The 19,983-nt window shown below is 38.7% G+C and overlaps 1 protein-coding gene across 1 annotated transcript in view; it reads right to left on the bottom strand.

Annotated features, from left to right (window-relative positions):
• The window catches only part of CLGN (calmegin), a 57,829-nt gene that overhangs the window by 14,669 nt on the left and 23,177 nt on the right, over positions 1–19,983 (bottom strand). Inside the window, exons 6-7 of the mRNA XM_062199582.1 lie at positions 5,230–5,311; positions 3,519–3,711 (exon numbers count right to left, since the gene is read on the bottom strand). Coding sequence (XP_062055566.1) covers positions 3,519–3,711; positions 5,230–5,311 — 275 coding nt within the window. The remainder of the gene's footprint in view (positions 1–3,518; positions 3,712–5,229; positions 5,312–19,983) is intronic.

Below are 19,983 nucleotides of genomic sequence, written 5' to 3'. Positions count from 1 at the left end.
CATAGTTATGGAACACAATTCAATATTCTTCAGCAATGTAAAACTTTTTGAAGTCATCGCAAACTTAAAAAGTTGTAAATACACTATAAAGAATGTAAGTTTTTCCTGACTCACCTGAAAGTGATGTCACCTGTTTTGGTGGCTATTTTCTGCAAATAAGGACACCATCCCACAAAGCCCCAATCCAGCCAACATCAAAAAATTAACTGATATATTGCCATAATTTCAAATTCAGTGACCCATATACTGTAGTGTAAAGTATCTTACAGGTGACCTAAAATATTCAAGCTTACACTTACCAGCACATTTGTTTCAAGGTATATTCTAGCCCTATAAAAGTCCCTAAGCCGCAACTGTCATAAAAGATTTCCTTAACCTTTCTACCAACAAAATGAGAGATCTCTTATTCTTCTGTGAATTTGGAGGTCAGCAGGTAAAAGTGAGATATCTGGAAAAAAGGACGGACGAAAAAGCTGCCCAGCATAGCTTCCAGTAAGCCACAGAAGCTCCTCCAGACTTCATGAGCTAAGTGCCCACCACCTGCCGAAGCAACCGCTCTGAAGGAGTGACCACCTCCGTGTTCAGTCACAGCAGCACCAAATCATTCCTATCAAAACCAACCAGTTCAGTTTGCATACAAACTCAATACAGCAAGCCCACACTCAGTAGTTTCTTTTTTTTTCTCCTCTATTTACTCTTCTAATACAGCCGAGATTATACAACGACATTACTAAAAGGAAGGGAAGAAAGTCAAGATTAAAACAGAGTGGGTGTAGGATCTTTACACCAAAAAAGTGCCAGGTCCTTCTGAATTCAGTAAAAGGCATTTCTTAAGAAAATTCTTGAAAATTCAGATAGCTTTCTGATTAAATTTTGTAACTGAAATTGATTTTTTAAAAGTACAGTTAAAATGAAAAAGTATATGACTAACAGGCATATGTGAAAACAAAAATCTCTGTTCAAAATCTTTGGCCAAAAATATTTCTGTTTAGAAAACTGCATTAAATATTTTAAATGACTCTATGATAAAAGCAGTGCAATATACAAGTTTGTAGATGTACTCTTCAGCTACAGAATAATATAAAAAGAAAAAAGGGTTTTTTAAAAATTGTTTATTTTTATTTATTTTTTTGACAGGCAGAGTGGACAGTGAGAGAGAGAGAGAGACAGAGAGAAAGGTTTTCCTTTTGCCGTTGGTTCACCCTCCAATGACAACCGCGGCTGGCGCACTGTGGCCAGCACACCGCGCTGATCTGAAGGCAGGAGCCAGGTGCTAGTCCTGGTCGGGGCACCGGATTCTGTCCCGGTTGCCCCTCTTCCAGGCCAGCTCTCTGCTGTGGCCCGGGAGTGCAGTGGAGGATGGCCCAAGTGCTTGGGCCCTGCACCCCATGGGAGACCAGGAGAAGCACCTGGCTCCGCTAGGCGGAGGATTAGCCTATTGAGCCACGGTGCTGGCCAGAAAAAAGTTTTAAAGAAAAATAATCCAATAATCCTCACTCAAGGGTCAAAGTTTTATGCATAGTCATAAAAAAAGCAAGTGTTTAAGAATCAAGACTTGAATTTCAATTCAAGCCCTACGAGTCATTCTTGTCTCCTAGGTTATGTAACAGCTAAGTTAGCACAAAACAGAAAGACCACTGCTCACCTCACATAACCGTTACAAGTAGAAAGCCTAGCACAGTGTGGTATGTTTCAAGTGATTCATGTCATTAGTTTCTTTTTTTCTAATCTTTTCCTATTTGCTCATGTAATTTACCTTGTGGCCATCATGATGTGCCTCTAATTTGCATCTCACTCTCTCCATTTGAATAGCGCAGGCTAAGTATCTCTTACCTCAAATGCTTCAGATCAAAAGTATTTCAGGCTTCAGACACTTTTGCATTTAGGAATATTTTGCATTGCCTTTTCCAGTTGAGCATTCCTAATCTGGAAATCTGAAATTCTCTGAAATCCACAATATTTTGAACATGTGGACACTCAAAAAGTGAGAGACTTGGGAAGAGTTTTGGGTTTCAGATTTCCAAATTAAGGATAGTTAACCTATATAGGCACTCTGACTATTGCCGAACATTTTCATTGCTAACATCTTTGTATTGTACTCAGAACTGCCCCTATTACAGCATTTAGGTTGCTTCATATTTTCAACATATCTTCACACACTTAGGTCATTCGTTTTCTTCTGAATTATTTTCTTGGATAAATTCTGAGAGTAGAACGGTGGTTCCAAAGGATGTGAACCTCTTATGGCCCTTGATAAACACTACCAATTTGCTTTTGACGGTTTGTAAAAAGTCAAATTGAATTAAATTCATGTGTTCTGTTCTGGCTATAATCTCTCATTATTTCCACAGTGTACACTGTATTTCTGGACGTGTCCAGTGTGGATATCTGATATGAAAGATACAATAGAGAATTGCTTTAGCATGAAACAAATGTGTCCACAACTATAGCCTTTGGAAAGAAAACTGCAACACCTTAGTCTTGGATGGAGATGAGAACTGAGAAAGGAAGCAGTGTTCTCCTGAGGGTGGGCATTTAACCTGGAAGTAGACATTGGTTAAGGCGTTCATGTCCCACACTGGAGTCCCTGGGTTTGACACCAGGGCTCCAGCGCCTGACTCCAGCTCCCTGCTAGCGCAGACTCAGGGAACCAGGGAACCAGCAGTGATGGCTCAAGTAGTTGTGTTCTTGCCACCCAAAGGGGAAACCCGGATGGAACTCCTGGCTTGCCTGCAGCCCAGTTCTGTCCCAGCCATTGCAGGCATTTGGGAAAATGAACCAGTAGATTGGAGCTTTCTCTGTTTATATGGTTCCGTTTCTATCTGTCTGCCTCTCAATTTTAATTAATGCAATTTACTTAAAAACAAAACAAAACAAAACAAACAAACAAAAACTCCTACTGGGTTTGGAAACGCTACGAGAACGGTATGTATGTGGGAACCAAATAAATCATCTCTTAAAATGTCCCTCTCCCCCAAAACCCCATGCAAATTCCTATTGACTGAAGTAAAGCTAAGAATGTTCACATGCGGTAGCTAAATGTTCTTCCTTTCAAAGTAAGGTCTATGCCACAGCCATCAGGAGTAACCTCACTGCCTGCAGAACAAGGTCTCAGCATCTGAGCCTGGCATGGGGGACCTCTTCCTCTTTATTTCCCAGTTTGCTGTTCATATAGCACCACTGCCAACCATGTCTCAAATACTTTTCTCCCACCCATCCTTCCACATCCCATCTATACCTCAGAAGGCCAATTCCTGTATAATCTTCACTATGTTTGCTCCAGGTTTCCAAGGTGGAAGTAAGAATGTCTTTCAACTCTTAACTGTGGTTCATCTGAATCTCTCGCATGACACTGTATTTTCTGCTTCAAGAATATAATTATGAACATCTTCTTTTCCCCAAAAGAGAAGCCCTTTGAAGGTAGGATGCATATTTATTTTCTCCCAAAGCACTTTCCATGAATAATATATCTAATATGCAAATATTTTTGAATTAATGAATAAAGTAAAAGGATATACCAAGGGTATAAAGATGAGTCTTCCTGTCTGTAAAGAACTTTTTAAGGTCTACATCTGGAGGTTTGGCATGTTTCTCTTCAAAAACTCCAGTTTTTGGATGTTTATGTCTGAAGATAAAATGAAGTTTATAATCTTCTCCACATTTATCTGGTCCAAACATAATGGTATAAGATGTTTTATCATAAAAGTTTTCCTTCAAAGAGAGATGAGTGTTGGGATTAGTTGAGAATTACAGAGTAGTTAGTGAATTTCTCTATTCTATCCAATGGGTAGAGTTACAAAAATGTAACAAACGCTAACTTACCAAAGGACTATTTAACACGAGTGACAATAAAAGATGTGGGGAAATGACAGATTTTACTTAAAAATAAATTTAAACACACACAGATATTATATTCATCCTGAATACATATGAGAGAAATTTAAACTACCACAGCAATATCATACAAAGTTTTAACTTTGTATAAATCCATATTAATATTTCATTGAACAAATTATTAAAGGAAAGTGATCAAGGGTTCTTCAAAGAGTTCATGAAAAAAATGTACATGCTCTTTTAATTCTATTTCCATGAATTTTTTGAAGTCCCCTCACCTTTAAGACCTTTGGATAACTATTTGTTACTATTATTCAGGAAGAGACCAGAAAATGATCCTTAACATAAAATGAAGAGGGATGTGGACACAAGACAGACAGAGACATGCTCCCTATTTCACTACTAAGTCACGTCTCCTTTTCTGGCTTGGCATAGTGGTTAAAAGTATTAAGGGATCTGGGGTCAGATATTGGGGTTCAAATCAACCACTGCCACCTAAACTAGTTGTATGTGGCCCTGAGTAAATTTTTTTAACCTTTCTGTAAGTCCATTCAATAACTTCAGAAGCATGTAGATTATACCACCTACCTTTTGAGGTTTCTCTGGGGGTTAAGTGAGTCAATCAGATAAAGTGCTTACAGAAATACTTGGCATTAGAAACTTTTTGCATCCTACCTTCAGGTGATGACCTTACAACACTTAAAACAGGGCATCAATGTGTACAACATGAGGCTCTCTTTTCCCTGTCTTGTAAGAGGTAGTGCACAAAGAAGCCTTCAAGTCACATTCCATAGCCTGTGCATGGTGGCATGTCATGCTTACAAGTATCTCAGTAAGGTCTCACTTATCTTATTTCAGTTACATGCAGAAACTGTGACACAGCCTCCTACAGGAGACTGCATAAGAAATGTTCCTAGCCTCTAAATGGTGCTCCTACAGTCTCTTAGAATTATGTAGCCACTTCATCATGAAAAATCTTAAAATAAGTTATTTTCTGTCTGAACTGGCCCACCTTTTTATTTATCTATTTATTTATTTATTTATTGGCCAATATGTTTCATTGCTCTGCTCTATTAACCTACTTCTCCAATAAAACTACACTTGTTATTTTGAAAGGAAAATAACTCCAACTTGATATTTAACAACATTTGTAAGCATCATGTCATTGTTGACTTATAGATGTGACAAAGTTGTGTGTTGCTAAAGGTTAAAAAACTGATGACTTGAAGTACTTTCTATGAAAACTTACAGCAAATTGTTAAAGCTACAAAAACTTATGCTGAAAAATGATGTTTAAAGCTCCTTTTTATTTCACTTGAAAACAGCTTTATCCATTACTCCTTAAAGATACTTATTAACTTTAATAAGATTTTCTTAAATAATAAAATACCATACCAGAGCCAAATCCCCAGTGTCTGCTAGGAGTTTAATGTATGCACCTCCACAATCAATACCATCTTGAAAATTTACTTCATATCTAAATGAAGGGAAAAAGAACCACACTGCTGATAAAGATTACTAATTGCTCTTCAAAATCTAATGTATTCCTCTCAATTCATTTAAACAGAAATGTTTCACATTACCAGAAAGCTTATCTGAAGTGTATCCACAGCCAGGAGGATGTGAGCAGAAATGCTTTTCTATTACTACAATACAGTACAGGCACATGATGAAAATATTCAAAATAGAATGATTATAATCAAAAATAGAAAACCAACTAATTTTTAAATATTTTTTTCAAAAAAACTGTTAAATGAAGAATAAGACTGACTAAAACTATAACAGGAAACTCCAAATTGAAAAGGCAGACACTACACATATTCCTTATAAACTAAAAAAAAATGTTTCTAAAGCCACAAGGAGCACAACAACAAAAAGATTTCTAAGAAATTGTTAATGATTTCAGAAGTTCACCAGGAACCTTTTAGTTCAACTATACCTAAACCATGTACATAAGGAATTTAATTAATTTTTAAAATTTTTATTAAATAATTTTATTAAATAAATTTAATTAAATAGCTCTGGCACATGGATTTCATAATTTCAATTGATAACTTGGAGTACTTCAGTAAAATAGCCACAAGCTAAGGGAAATTTTAACTGTCTAATAGAGACCTCAAAACTGGTGGACTAGTATCAGAATGCTTTTGTAGATTTACAAGACAGTGGAACTCTCAGCAAAGGCTTTTTTCTTTAAGCAAATAGTGTTGCTAAGACAATGAGGCGAAGTTAGAAGACATTTCTGGTAAATCGATGAATTACATGTGACAAAAATCAATGAGGAGGCCGGCGCCACGGCTCACTAGGCTAATCCTCCATCTGCAGCACCAGCACTCTGGGTTCTAGTCCCAGTTGGGGTGCAGGTTCTGTCCCAGTTGCTCTTCTTCCAGTCCAGCTCTCTGCTGTGGCCCGCGAAGGCAGTGGAGGATGGCCAAGTGCTTGGGCCCTGCACCCGCATGGGAGACCAGGAGGAAGCACCTGGTTCCCGGCTTCGGATCAGCGCAGTGCGCCAGCCATTTGTGGGGTGAACCAACGGAAGGAAGACCTTTCTCTCTGTCTCTCTCACTGTCTAATTCTGCCTGTCAAAAAAAAAATCAATGAGGAAATGGCTGTCAAAGTAGAAATCAGTAAAAACCAAAAAGTTACAATTTTGTTAAGTGAACTCAAAGAGATTGAAACTTGAGAAGCAACAGAAAATAGTGTTAATTTGAATAAAGGACTGTATTTTTAAATGTTTCTGAGGAAATTGTGGTGACAAGGACATTAAAATGATAACATATAAAGTTTTAATAGTTTGAACTCAATTAGTGTGTGTATATAATATGTACATACATATACACATATATACATACTTACATACACACACACACATACACTTTATATCAAAATGAACATAGGAAACAGTACCATTTTTAATGACTGTCTCTGACTTGTTAGACCATGAGTGATTCCCTGCCTACTATCTACAGTGCTGAATTTATCAAGCTTTTTATGACAGTGATTACAAGGCTATCTTGTGCAGTCAGAAAGATCTGAGAGTCACTCCTGATTCTGCCACTTACTCTGGAGACACCTTGGTTAGGAACAAATTGTTTAAGTCCTACCTATCTATTTCCTTGTCTGCACCATGGGGAGATGGCCCATTTCTGTTCTTCAAAGGATGGTTGTGGTGGACTGAAGGATGGGCTAAGAAAAGCTCAAAAACATGAGCTTCTGTTATCATCAGAATAAAGGTTTGTTCTGTTCTTTTCATTTTCTTTAAATAAAGGACTCTTTGTTTTCCTCAATGACTTACTTTTATTTTAAGGAACGGCTGACAATTGTTTTTTCATGACACTGGTGCATCATGTGACTTAAAGGTTATTATTTAGGAAAATAAAATAAAAATTTATTGCTTTATCATAAGTGCTCTTAGGATACAGTATTCTGCGAAAAAGCAAAAATCAGAAAGAACAAATTTGTAAACTGGCTCTTTCATTGAAAACATTGCTTTGTTGTTCTTTTATGCCTAGATTCAATCACTCTGTCCTTTTTCTACACTACAAACTTAAATAATTTCCAAATAACTTGTATTTAGCATAAATAATCCTCCATAGAGAGTCAGCAAAATGTACATCATACAGTTTGACAGCTGCTAAACCTCAAGTTATAGGAAACTGGAAGCATTTATTAATCCTAAGTGGTTTTGAGCATCATTTCCCAAAGTCTTCCATGAAATGCTCAAGTTAGAGGGGGAGATAAACTTATGTAGTTGAACCTGTGTGGCACAGTTTTAGAACTAAAAGCATGTTTTGATGTGTAGAATTAATTGCTCAGGTCCAGTAGTGGGTTAAGCCACCAGCAACATCCCATATCACAGTGCCAATTCAAGTCCTGACTGCTCTGCTTCCTGTTCAGATCTTTATTTTTTTCCCTTTATTTTATCCTTTAATTTTTATTTAAGGAAGACAGACTTCATACATTTACACAAATCTGGGAACATGATGATTCTTCCCTCCCACCTCCTTCCCACCCATATACTCACCCTTTTTCCTCTTCCCTCTCCCTTTCCCATTCTTATTTTATACAAAGCTCAGTTTTCAGTTAATTTTGTACTCATAAGATTAATCCTACACTAAGTAAAGAGTTCACAGAATAGTATGAAAAAAAAAAAAAACAGAACCGAAACAAACAAGAAAAGCATTGTTCCTCAACTGTCAAGTTAAGAGTTGTTCAAAATCATCACATCTCAAGGTATCAGTTTCACTCTTATATATTACATTTTAGTTACTCTATTAATTGCCACAGATCAGCAAGATCATATGATATTTGTCTTTTTGTGACTGGATTATTTCACTAAGTACAATGGTTTTCAGTTGCATCCATTTTGTTGCAAACAACAGGACTTCATTTTTTTTTGACAGAGTTAGACAGTGAGAGAGAGAGACAGAGAGAAAGGTCTTCCTTCTGTTGGTTCACCCCCAAACGGCTGCTATGACCAGCGCACTGCTCCGAACCGAAGCCAGGAGCCAGGTGCTTCTTCCTGGTCTCCCACAGGGGTGCAGATGTCCAAGCACTTGGCCATCCTCCACTGCCTTCCCAGGCCACAGCAGAGAGCTGGACTGGAAGAGGAGCAACTGGGACTAGAACCTGGCTCCTACATGGGATGCTGGCACTGCAGGCGGAGGATTAACTAAGTGAGCCACGGCGCTGGCCCCAGGACTTCATTTTTAACTGCTGTGTAGTATTCCATACTGTATATATATTATAATTTCTTTATCCCCTATTCAGTTGATGGACATCTGGGTTGATTCTATATCTTGGCTATTGCAAATTGAGCTGAAATGAACATGGGGGTACAGATCACTCTTTCATATGCTGATTTCAATTCCTTTGGATAAATTCCCAGGAGTGGGATGGCTGGGTCATATGGTAGGTCTATATTCAGATTTCTAAGTTACCTCCATATTGACTTTCATAATGGCTGCACCAGTTTACATTCCCAATAACAATGGATTAGGGTACCCTTCCCCTAACATCCTTGCCAGCATTTGTTGTTTGTTGATTTCTGTATGAGAGCCATTCTAACAGGAGTGAGGTGAAACCTCATTGTGGTTTTGATTTGCATGTCCCTGATAGCTAGTGATACTGAGCATTTTTTCATGTGTCTGTTGGCCATTTGAATTTCCTCTCTTGAAAAATGTCTGTTCAAATCTTTTTCCTATTTCTTAACTAAGTTTGTTTTGTACTTGTTGATTTTGTTGAGCTCTTTATAGATTCCAGAAATTAATCTTTTATCAGTTGCATAGTTGGCAAATATTTTCTCCCATTCTGTTGGTTGCTTCTTCACTCTGATGAGTGTTTCTTTTACAGTGCAGAGGCTTCTCCGTTTGATGTAATACCATTTGTTAATTTTGGCTTTGTTGCCTGTGCTTCTGGGGTCTTTTCCAAGAAATCTTTCCCTATGCCAATGTTTTGAAGAGTTTCCCCAATGTTCTCCAGTAATTTGATAGTATCAGGTCATAGATTTAGGTATCTGATCCATTTTGAGTGGATTTTCAGCTTATTTTTAATGTGCATAGAAGGCAGTGAAACAAGGCCCAAGAGCTTGGGCCCATGCCACCCATGTGGGAGACCTGAATACAGTTTCCAGCTCCCGGCTTCAGCTCGGCCCAGCCCTGGCTGCTTTGGCCATTTGGGGAGTGAACCAGAGGATGGATGATCTCTCTATGATGTCCCCACCTACCCTGTAACTCTTTCAAATAAATATAGTAAATCTTAAAAAAAACTTCTCAAAATCTTTAATGTGTTAATATGCTTCCTGAGTTTTAAATTATGATTTTCTTAGGTTATAAAATTTGTATGGCCACATAATACACACAGGTTGAACAACTCTTACCTGAAATGCTTGGGACCAGAGGCATTTCATATTTTGGAGGCTTTTGCTTTTGGAATATTTACATAGACTTTACCTGTTGAGCAGCCCTAATCTGAAAATCCAAAATCCAAAATGCTCCAAAGTCCAAGACTAGGAGTATCATGTTGGCATTCAAAACTCTTTGGATTTCAGAGCACAATGCCTGCTGGTATGCTACCCTTCAAAAAGAGCATGAGAAAAGAAAATTTCACTGCTATCTCATTGGATCCAGCATTTCAGGGAGAATTCTGGGGTATAGTAAGGCATGTGGTAGAGATGCCAGGGAGCACAGAGACTCAGGATAGCCTTATAGGGAAGGGAATAAAGGAAACTGCACTGACCACCCCATTTCCTCAGATGGGATTAACCTTGAACCCAGAAGGACTTACATGGTGGAGAAATTGGTAACAGGAGGCTCTGAGTAGTCCTTACTATTGCCACAGTATTTCCTCTGCAGAAGCCAATAGCACTGTCCAATCCTGAGTCTAGTTTTGGGATTTGCTGGGGAATTTATGCCTAGCCCATTTTGTATCCTCTCTCATCCAGGCTCCTACTTCCCAGCCCCATCCTAAGGTCCTACCAATATGTGGTTCCAACAAGCGTCCAGGCAACCCTACCCACCCCTCTGAGCCTGAGAAGCAGTTGGGGCCCACCTCTCCACAGCTCCAGGAGGTAGCTGGGCAGTTGCCCTAAGCAGCTCCCCCTGAGAAGGCTGTGCAAAGTCACCCACACAGTCCACAGACACTGACAGTGCCTTGCCCTTATTTCTAAGAGTGCTGCACTGTGTCCATTCAGGCCAACTAAGGCAAAATTGTTCTCTGCACAGCTCTTAGAAATTGATAGGCACTCTACCCTCAATGTAGGACAAACCATGCCATGCTGACCTATACTTGTCAGAGTGGTCTTTTTTTTTTTTTTTTAAACAGGCAGAGTGGACAGTGAGAGAGAAACAGAGAGAAAGGTTTTCCTTTTGCCGTTGGTTCACCCTCCAATGGCCGCCGCGGTAGGCGCGCTGCGGCCGGCGCACCGCGCTGATCCAATGGCAGGAGCCAGGTACTTATCCTGGTCTCCCATGGGGTGCAGGACCCAAGCACTTGGGACATCCTCCACTGCACTCCTGGGCCACAGCAGAGAGCTGGCCTGGAAGAGGGGCAACCGGGACAGGATTGGTGCCCCGACCGGGACTAGAACCCGGTGTGCCGGCACTGCAAGGCAGAGGATTAGCCTAGTGAGCCGAGGCGCTGGCCAGTCAGAGTGGTCTTATGAAACTGACAGGCCCATCATCTTCACAAGTGAGCCAGTGGTACCTCATGTACTTGAGCCCACCAGAATAGCATTGTCCCCATGAAATTCATGAAAATTGACATATTCATTATGTCTATGGCCACAAGCACCATACTCAGAACTGCTGGCAAATCCACCTAAGAGAGTTGTACACAGCTACCAGAAAAATCTCATAACCCCCAGAAGCCTTGGCTAATGGGACACACAGGAAAAAAACCAACACTGATTATGATTTTAGAAGCTAAATAGTGCTTGTATTAATGCACCCACATGAAGCCAGTGATAAAACAGCCTATTCAGCTGACACCCTAGTCCTTTACCAGAAAATCTTCAGTGATGAAAGCTGCCCTATAAAACTGGTACAGGAAATTTATCAGTCAGATGCACAAAAAGCAGCACAGGGAAACAAAAGTCAAAGTAACTGTCACTGCCAAAAAACAAAGTAACTTCAGCAACAGACTCCTGCCACCCCCACAAAGGAAATTAACTTATGAAACTCATATCAGATTTCTCAACAGAAACCTTACAGGTCAGGAGAGAATTAGACGATATATTCAAAATCCTGAAATGAAAAAAAAAATGCCAACCAAGAATACTATACCCAGCAAAGCCATTCTTCAGAAATAAAGGAAAAATACTTTCCAAGACAAGCAGAAACTGAGGGAATTTCTCACTACCAGACCAGCTTTACAAGAAATTAAGGGAGTCCTAGATCTAGAAGCAGATGAATGATAACTTTGATCATGAAAAGAAGTGCAAGAATAAAATTGACTTGTATAGTAGATACACAAAGGAGTAAGAAAAAGGAATCAAAGCTTCCTAATACAGAAACCCCAAATCATAAGGATTAACAACAAAAGAAAGGAACAAAGGATATACAAAACAACCAAAAAAATTTAACAAAATCATAGGAGTAAATCCATGCCTATCAACAGTAACGCTGAATATAATTGGATTAAACCCCTTACAAAAAGATATAGACCAGCCAAATGGGTTTTAAAAAACACCACTGATATGCTAATTACCAAAAACTTACTTCTCCGGTAAAGATACTCATAGACAAAGTGAAGGGATAGGAAAAGATAATGTAAACTCAACGTAAGCAGAGGTAGTTATATCAGATGAAACATATTTTAAGTAAAAAACTATAAAAAAGGACAAGGAAGGTCACTGTGTAATGAAGAAATCCATTCAATAAGAGAAAATATCAATTATAAATGTATAGACACCAGGTTTTAGAGTACTCGACTATATATAGAAAACATTTTACTTAAAGGAAGAGATAGAGGTTAACACAATAATAATTGGGGACTTCAACACCTCAGACCATCCAAAGAAATTTTAAACTATACTGCAGACTAAATGGACTAACAGATGTTTACAGAACATTTCATCCAATAGCTGCAGAATACATATTCTTCCATCAGCACATGGAACATCATTCAAGATAAGCACATGTTAGGGCATAAAACAAGTCTGTAGGAATTTTGAAGAAATTGTATCATGTATCTTCTCTGACTACATGGAATGAAACTGGAAATAGAAAACACAACAAGGAGACCTTTAGAAATTGTACAAAATACATGGGTACTTAATGTCATGATTTTGAATGACCCATGAATCAATGAAGAAGTGCAAAGGGACGTTTTAAAGTTTCTGGAAGCAAACAAAAATGAAAATACAACATACCAAAACCTATGTGATAAAGCAAAATTGGTGCTAAGAAGGAAATTTATAGAAAGAAGATCTCAAATAAACAACCTTACAATGCAACTCAAGGAACTAGAAAGACCAAAAATTGAGCTCAAAATTAGCTGAAGGAAAGAAATAGCAAAGATCAAAGAAGAATGCATAAAATAGAAAAACAATGCAAAAAGATCAATGAAATAAAGTAGTTTTTCAAAAAGACAAAATTGACAAACTATAGCTAGACTACTGAAAAAGGGAAAACTCAAATAAATAAAAGCAGAGAGGAGAACAAGACATTATAACTGACACCACAGGGGCTGGCACTATGGTGAGTAGGTTAAACCTCTGCCTGCAGTGCTGGCATCCCATATGGGCACCAGCTTGAGTCTCAGATGCTCCATTTCCAATCCATCTCACTGCTAATGGCCTGTAAAGGCAGTGGAAGATGGTCCAAGTGCTTGGAAACTGAACCAGCAGATGGAAGACCTTTCTATCTTTTTCTCTCTCTCTGAATTCTGCCTCTCAAATAAAGCTCTAAAAACAAACAAAAAAAACCCTGACACCACAGAAATATGAAGACTCATTATGAACTGTAACATACAACCAAATATCAACACTTGGAAAAGAAATAGATAAATATCTAGACTCAGATAGCCCACCGAAACTCAACCAGGAGGGCACAGAAAACCTGAACAGACCAATAAATGAGTAACAAGACTGAGTTAGTAATTAAACATCTCCCAATAAAGAAAGACCCAGGACTTGATGGTATCACTACTGAATTTTACCAAACTTTTGAAGAACTAACACCATTTATTTTCAAACTATTCCAAAAGAAATATTGAAAGAGAGAGACCTCTTTCAAAAAAGGCCAGCATTACTCTGATAACAAAACCAAAGACACAACAGAAAAAAGAAAACTATAGATCGGTATCTCCAAAGAACTTGGATGCTGCAATTCTCGACAAAATACTAGCAAACTCAATCAAACAAGCATATCAAAAACATCATACACTGTGATCAGGTGGCATTTATCCCAGGAATGCAAGAATGGTTCACTATATGCAAACTGATATAAAGCAATTCCATCAACAAAATGAAGGACAAAATCCATTTGATCATCTCAACAGATACAGAAAAGGCATTTGACAAAACTCAATATCCATCCTTGATAAAAAGAAGCTTAAAATTTTGGTAAAGAAGAAATAAACCTCAACACAATAAAGGCTATGAGGACAAACCCATAGCCAACATCATACTGAATGGGGGAAAAGTGAAAAGATATCAAAATATACAAGGATGTCTACTTTTGCTACTCATTACAAGAACTCTTAGAGAAATTGGGCAATAGAAAGAAATAAAGAGCATCTAAATAGGGAAGAAAAAAGCTAAATTATCCCATTTTGCTCATGACATATTTTCTTTCTTTTTTTTAAACTTTTATTTAATGAATATAAATTTCCAAAGTACAGCTTATGGATTACAATGGCTTCCCCCCCCAATAACTTTCCTCTCACCCGCAACCCTCCCCTTTCTCGTTCCTTCTCCCCTTCCATTCACATCGAGGTTCATTTTCATTTCTCTTATATACAGAAGATCAGTTTAGTATATATTAAGTAAAGATTTCAACAGTTTGCACCCACATAGAAACACAGAGTGAAAAATACTGTTTGGGTACTAGTTATAGCATTAAATCACAATGTATAGCACATTAAGGACAGAGATCCTACATGAGGAGTAAGTGCACAGTGACTCCTGTTGTTGACTTAACAATTTGACACTCTTGTTTATGGCCTCAGTAATCTCCTCTGGCTCCAGTCATGAGTTGCCAAGGCTATGGAAGCCTTCTGAGTTCACCGACTCTTATCATATTTAGACAAGGTCATAGTCAAAGTGGAAGTCCTCTCCTCCCTTCAGAGAAAGGTACCTCCTTCTTTGATGACCCGTTCTTTCCACTGGGATCTCACTTGTGGAGATCTTTCATTTAGGTCATTTTTTTTTTCAGAGTGTCTTGGCTTTCCATGCCTGCAATACTCTCATGGGCTTTTCAGCCGGATCCGAATGCCCTAAGGGCTGATTCTGAGGCCACAGTGCTGTTTAGGACACCCACCATTCTATGAGTCTGCTGTGCATCCCGCTTCCCATGTTGGATCGTTCTCTCCCTTTTTTGTTCTATTGGTTAGTATTTTCAGATACTAGTCTTGTTTATGTGATCCCTTTAATTCTTAGTCCTATCATTATGATCAATTGTGAACAGAAATTGATCACTTGGACTAGTGAGATGGCATTGGTACATGCCTCCTTGATGGGATTGAATTGGAATCCCCTGGTATGTTTCTAACTCTGCCATTTGGGGCAAGTCAGCTTGCGCATGTCCCAAATTGTACATCCCTTCCCTCTCTTATTCCCACTCTTATATTTAACAGGGATCACTTTTGAGTTAAGTTTCAACACTTAAGAATAACTGTGTATTAATTACAGAATCCAACCAATAGTATTAAGTAGAACAAACAAAAAAAATACTAGGAGGGATAAAGTATTAAGTTGCTCATCAACTGTCAGGGCAAGGGCTGATCAAGTCACCGTTTCTCATAGTGTCCATTTCACTTTAACAGGTTTCCTTTTTGGTGCTCAGCTAGTTGTCACCGATCAGGGAGAACATGTGATATTTGTCCCTTTGGGACTGGCTTATTTCACTCAGCATAATGTTTTCCAGGTTCCTCCATTTTGTTGCAAATGACCAGATTTCATTGTTTTTGACTGCTGTATAGTAGTTGAGTACATAGCCCATAATTTCTTTATCCAGCCTACTGTTGATGGGCATTTAGGTTGATTCCAGGTCTTAGCTATTGTGAATTGAGCTGCAATAAACATTAAGGTGCAGACCACTTTTTTGTTTGCCAATTTAATTTCCTTTGGGTAAATTCCAAGGAGTGGGATGGCTGGGTTGAATGGTAGGGTTATATTCAGGATTCTGAGGAATCTCCAGACTGACTTCCATAGTGGCTTTACCAGTTCGCATTCCCACCAACAGTGGGTTAGTGTCCCTTTTTCCCCACATCCTCGCCAGCATCTGTTGTTCGTAGATTTCTGAATGTGAGCCATTCTCACCGGAGTGAGGTGAATCCTCATTGTAGTTTTGATTTGCATTTCCCTGATTGCTAGTGATCTTGAACATTTTTTCATGTGCCTGTTGGCCATTTGGATTTCCTCTTTTGAAAAATGTCTGTTGAGGTCCTTCACCCATCTCTTAAGTGGGTTGTTTGTATTGTTGTTGTGGAGTTTCTTGATCTCTTTGAAGATTCTGGTTATTAATCCTTTATCTGTAGCATAGTTTGCATATATTTTTCCCATTCTGTCATGACATATTTTCATGCAGAAAACCTAAAGGGGAAGAGTTCCAAGGTGGAACAGGGAGGGGGGCTTACTAGTCCAAGAGAAGACAGTTATAAAAAAAGTGGAAAGAGTGCAATCTCAGGGAGGAGTTAGGAAGAAAACTCCAGAGGAACCTCCATGCAAATTAGAGACACTGTGGACCTATATGGAGAGTGTGGATGTGCACAACTCAGGACCTTAGCAGCCGGGAGCCTCAGCACCAGCTTTGGAGAGTGAGGTGAGGCCAGACTGTGAGGGCAGCCCAAGCCACTGAAGATAACACAGCAGGAAGAGCCTGGTGGGAGTCCAGCTTGGAGCATTGTGGGGGACAGTGTACCTGCCAACCTAGAGGAGAAAAAAAGGGGACACATTTTTCTCTCCCAGATCACCAGCACCAGCATATGGTAATTAGCCAAGAGAGGGCAGGCATCATTTTGAACATACATAACAACTGCACCAGCTCATGTCTGCATGCCCAGCAACCAAGAGGCGACACCTGAGTCTGGCTGGGTGCTTGTGACTATGGGAGCCTCATGTGCTGGGACTGTAAAAACACTATGGCTGTGTGGGATGGGGCAGGGTGTGGTTGGGACTTTGGATAGTCACTGTGGGAGACTCCACACACTTGGGGCTCCCTGATTCCATGGTGAGGGTCACTGCTGCGAGATCAGTGCTCACACTGAGGACTGCACAGATCCTTTGCATCGATCTTGTAGTAGCGTGGATGAATAGTATACCCCCTGGGGATAGCACCCAGGCATTGTTATCCTCCAAGGAGAGGAGATAAGCATAAGATTAAAAAAAGAAAAAGGAGATTTACCATACCCAACTTGGGTGTATCGTTGGACACTCCCTTTACCCTGCAACACTGAGCAGAGCTCCCTGACCACACCTGGCACAGGCCTCTGGGTGTTCACTGAAAGAGCCAACACTCCACTAAGCCACAGAGGCATAGTACAAAGATAAAAGCCATCATAGGGTAAAAACAACCAACAAGTATCTCCATAAATGCCTAAAAATACACACAGAAATTCAAGAAAAAAGAATAGGAAGGAAAACACATGATGCTCTTAAAAGAACACAACACTTCAATATTAGAATGTTAAGATGAAGAGACTGAAGAAATGCCAGAAATGGAATTCAAAAACTTGATCTTTTGATTACTCAGATAATCAGAAGTAAATCCATGAACTAAAGAAATCTGTAATGACATGAATGAAAACTTTTCCATTGAAACTGAGATTTTAGAGAGAAATCAAAACAAAATATTGGAAATGAAGAAACCAGTAGAAATAATGAAAAAATGTGGTTGAAAGTATTAAAAACAGACTCAGTGAGGAAAAGAAAGAATATCCACATTAGAAGACAAATCTCTCGAAATTTCAGTCAGACCAAAAAATAAAAATAAAAAAAAAAAGGAAGAAATCAGAAAACTTAAAGATAGTGTTGGAAATTTATGGGATACCATCAAATGACTCAACATATGGGTCTTAGGAGTTCCTGAAGGTATAGAAAGAGACAATGGGTTAGAAAGCATTTTTAGTGAAATAATCAAAGAAAGGAAAACTGCCCTAATTTGGAAAAAGAAAGGAATGTCCAAGTATAGGAAGCACACAGAACTCCTAATAGACATGACCAGAAAAGTCTTAACCATGACACATTGTAGTCAAACTCTCCACAGTAAAACATAAGAAAAGATTTTAAGATGCACATGAGAAATGTCAGATTACTTTTAGAATATTTCCAATTAGACTCACAACTGACTTCTCATCAGAAACCTTACAGGCTAGGAGAGAATGGTGAGATATAGTCCAAGTCTTAAGAGAAAAAACTGGCAAAGCAGAATATTATACTCTGTAAAACTCTAATCTGTGAATGAAGGTAAGCATTCAGCCCTACAAAAGATGCTTAATGATGTTCTACACACAGAAACACAGAAACATGGTCATCACTATAAAATAAAGTGAAGGCAGAAAAACGCCCAGTAAAAGTAGAAAGGGAATCCAAAGTAAACAATAGAAATATTTATGCAAAACGATAGGGCCAAGTTGTTATTTATCAATAGTCACCTTGAATGTAAATGGCCTAAATTCTCCAGTAAAAAGATACAGACTGGCTGAATAGATTAAAAAATAAAACCCAGAGCTGGTGCTGTGGCGTAGTGGGTAAAGCCACTGCCTGCAGTGCTGGCATCCCATATGGGCACCTGTTTGAGTCCCAGCTGCTCTCCTTCCAATCCAGCTCTCCACTATGGGCTGAGAAAGAAGTAGAAGATGGCCCAATTCCTTGGGCCCCTGCACCTGTGTGGGAGACCTGGAAGAAGCTCCTGGCTTGGATTGAGCCATGAAGACATAGAAAACCTAAACAGACCCATAACCAAGATAGAAATTGAATCAGTAATAAAGACCCTCCCAGCAAAGAAAAGCCCATGACTGGACGGCTTTACTGTTGAATTCTACCAGACATTCAAAGAAGAATTAACTCCAATTCTTCTCAAGTTATTTAAAACAATTGAAAGGGAGAGAATCCTTCCAAACTCCTTCTATGAAGTCAGCCTCGCCTTAATTCCTAAACCTGAAAAAGATACAACAGAGAAATTTCCTTGATGAATATAGATACAAAAATCCTCAACAAAATACTAGCTAATCAAACTAATAACACATCAGAAAGATCATTCACCTGGACCAAATGGGATTTATCCTGGTATACAGGGATGGTTCAACATTCACAAATCAATCAATGTTATACACTGCATTAACAAACTGGAGAACAAAAGCCATATGATTATCTCAATAGATGCTGAGAAAGCATCTGATAAAATATAATACCCTTTCATGATGAAAACTTTAAGCAATGTGTATAGAAGGAACATTCTTCAACACAATCAAGGCAATTTATGACACACCAATGGCCAGCATCCTATTTAATGGGGGAAAAGCTGGAACCATTTCCACTGAGAACTGGAACTAGACAAAGATGCCCACTCTAACCACTGCTATTAAACGTTGTCCTGGAAGTTTTAGCCAGAGCCATTAGGCAAGAAAAAGAAATAAAAGGGATAAAAATTGGCAAGGAGGAAGTCAAACTATCCCTATTTGCAGATGACATGATTCTATATACAGGGGATCCAAAAGTATGTACCAAGAGACAATTGGAATTCATAGAAATGTTTGCTAAAGTGGCAGAATATAAAATCAACACACAGAAAATAAGTAGCCTTTGTATTTACAGACAATACCATGACTGAGAAAGAACTTCTAAGATAAATTCCATGCACGATAGCTACAAAAAAGTCAGTATGTTAGAATAAATTTGACCAAGTATGTCGAAGATTTCTATGATGAGAATTACAAAACATTAAATAAAGAAATAGAAGAAGATACAAAAAAATGGAAAATTCTTCCATGTTATGGATTGGAAGAATCATCAAAAGGTCCATACTACCAAAAGAAATTTACAGATTCAATGTGATACCAATCAAAACACCAAGGACATTCTTCCCAGATACAGAAACAATGATGCTAAAATTCATATGGAAACACAGGAGACCCTGAATAGCTAAGCAATCTTATACAACAAAAACAAAGCTGGAGGCATCGCAATACCAGATTTCAAGACATACTATAGGTCAGTTACTATCAAAACAGCCTGGTGCTGGTACCAAAACAGATGGGTAGACCAATGGAACAGAATAGAAACACCAGAAATCAACCCATGCATCTACAACCAACTTATATTTGACAATGAACTAAAAATCAACCCTGGTGCAAGGACAGTGTCTTCAATAAACAGTGTTGGGAAACTGGATCTCTGCATGCGGAAGTATGAAGCAAGATACCTACTTTACACCTTATATAAATATCCACTCAAAACGGATAAAATACCTACATCTATGACCCAATACC

Source organism: Lepus europaeus, chromosome 8, assembly GCF_033115175.1.
Source record: "Lepus europaeus isolate LE1 chromosome 8, mLepTim1.pri, whole genome shotgun sequence".
Lineage (NCBI taxonomy): Eukaryota > Metazoa > Chordata > Mammalia > Lagomorpha > Leporidae > Lepus > Lepus europaeus.
The sequence above is the reverse complement of the archived record's forward strand: the minus strand, read 5'-3'. Positions and strand labels throughout refer to the sequence as shown.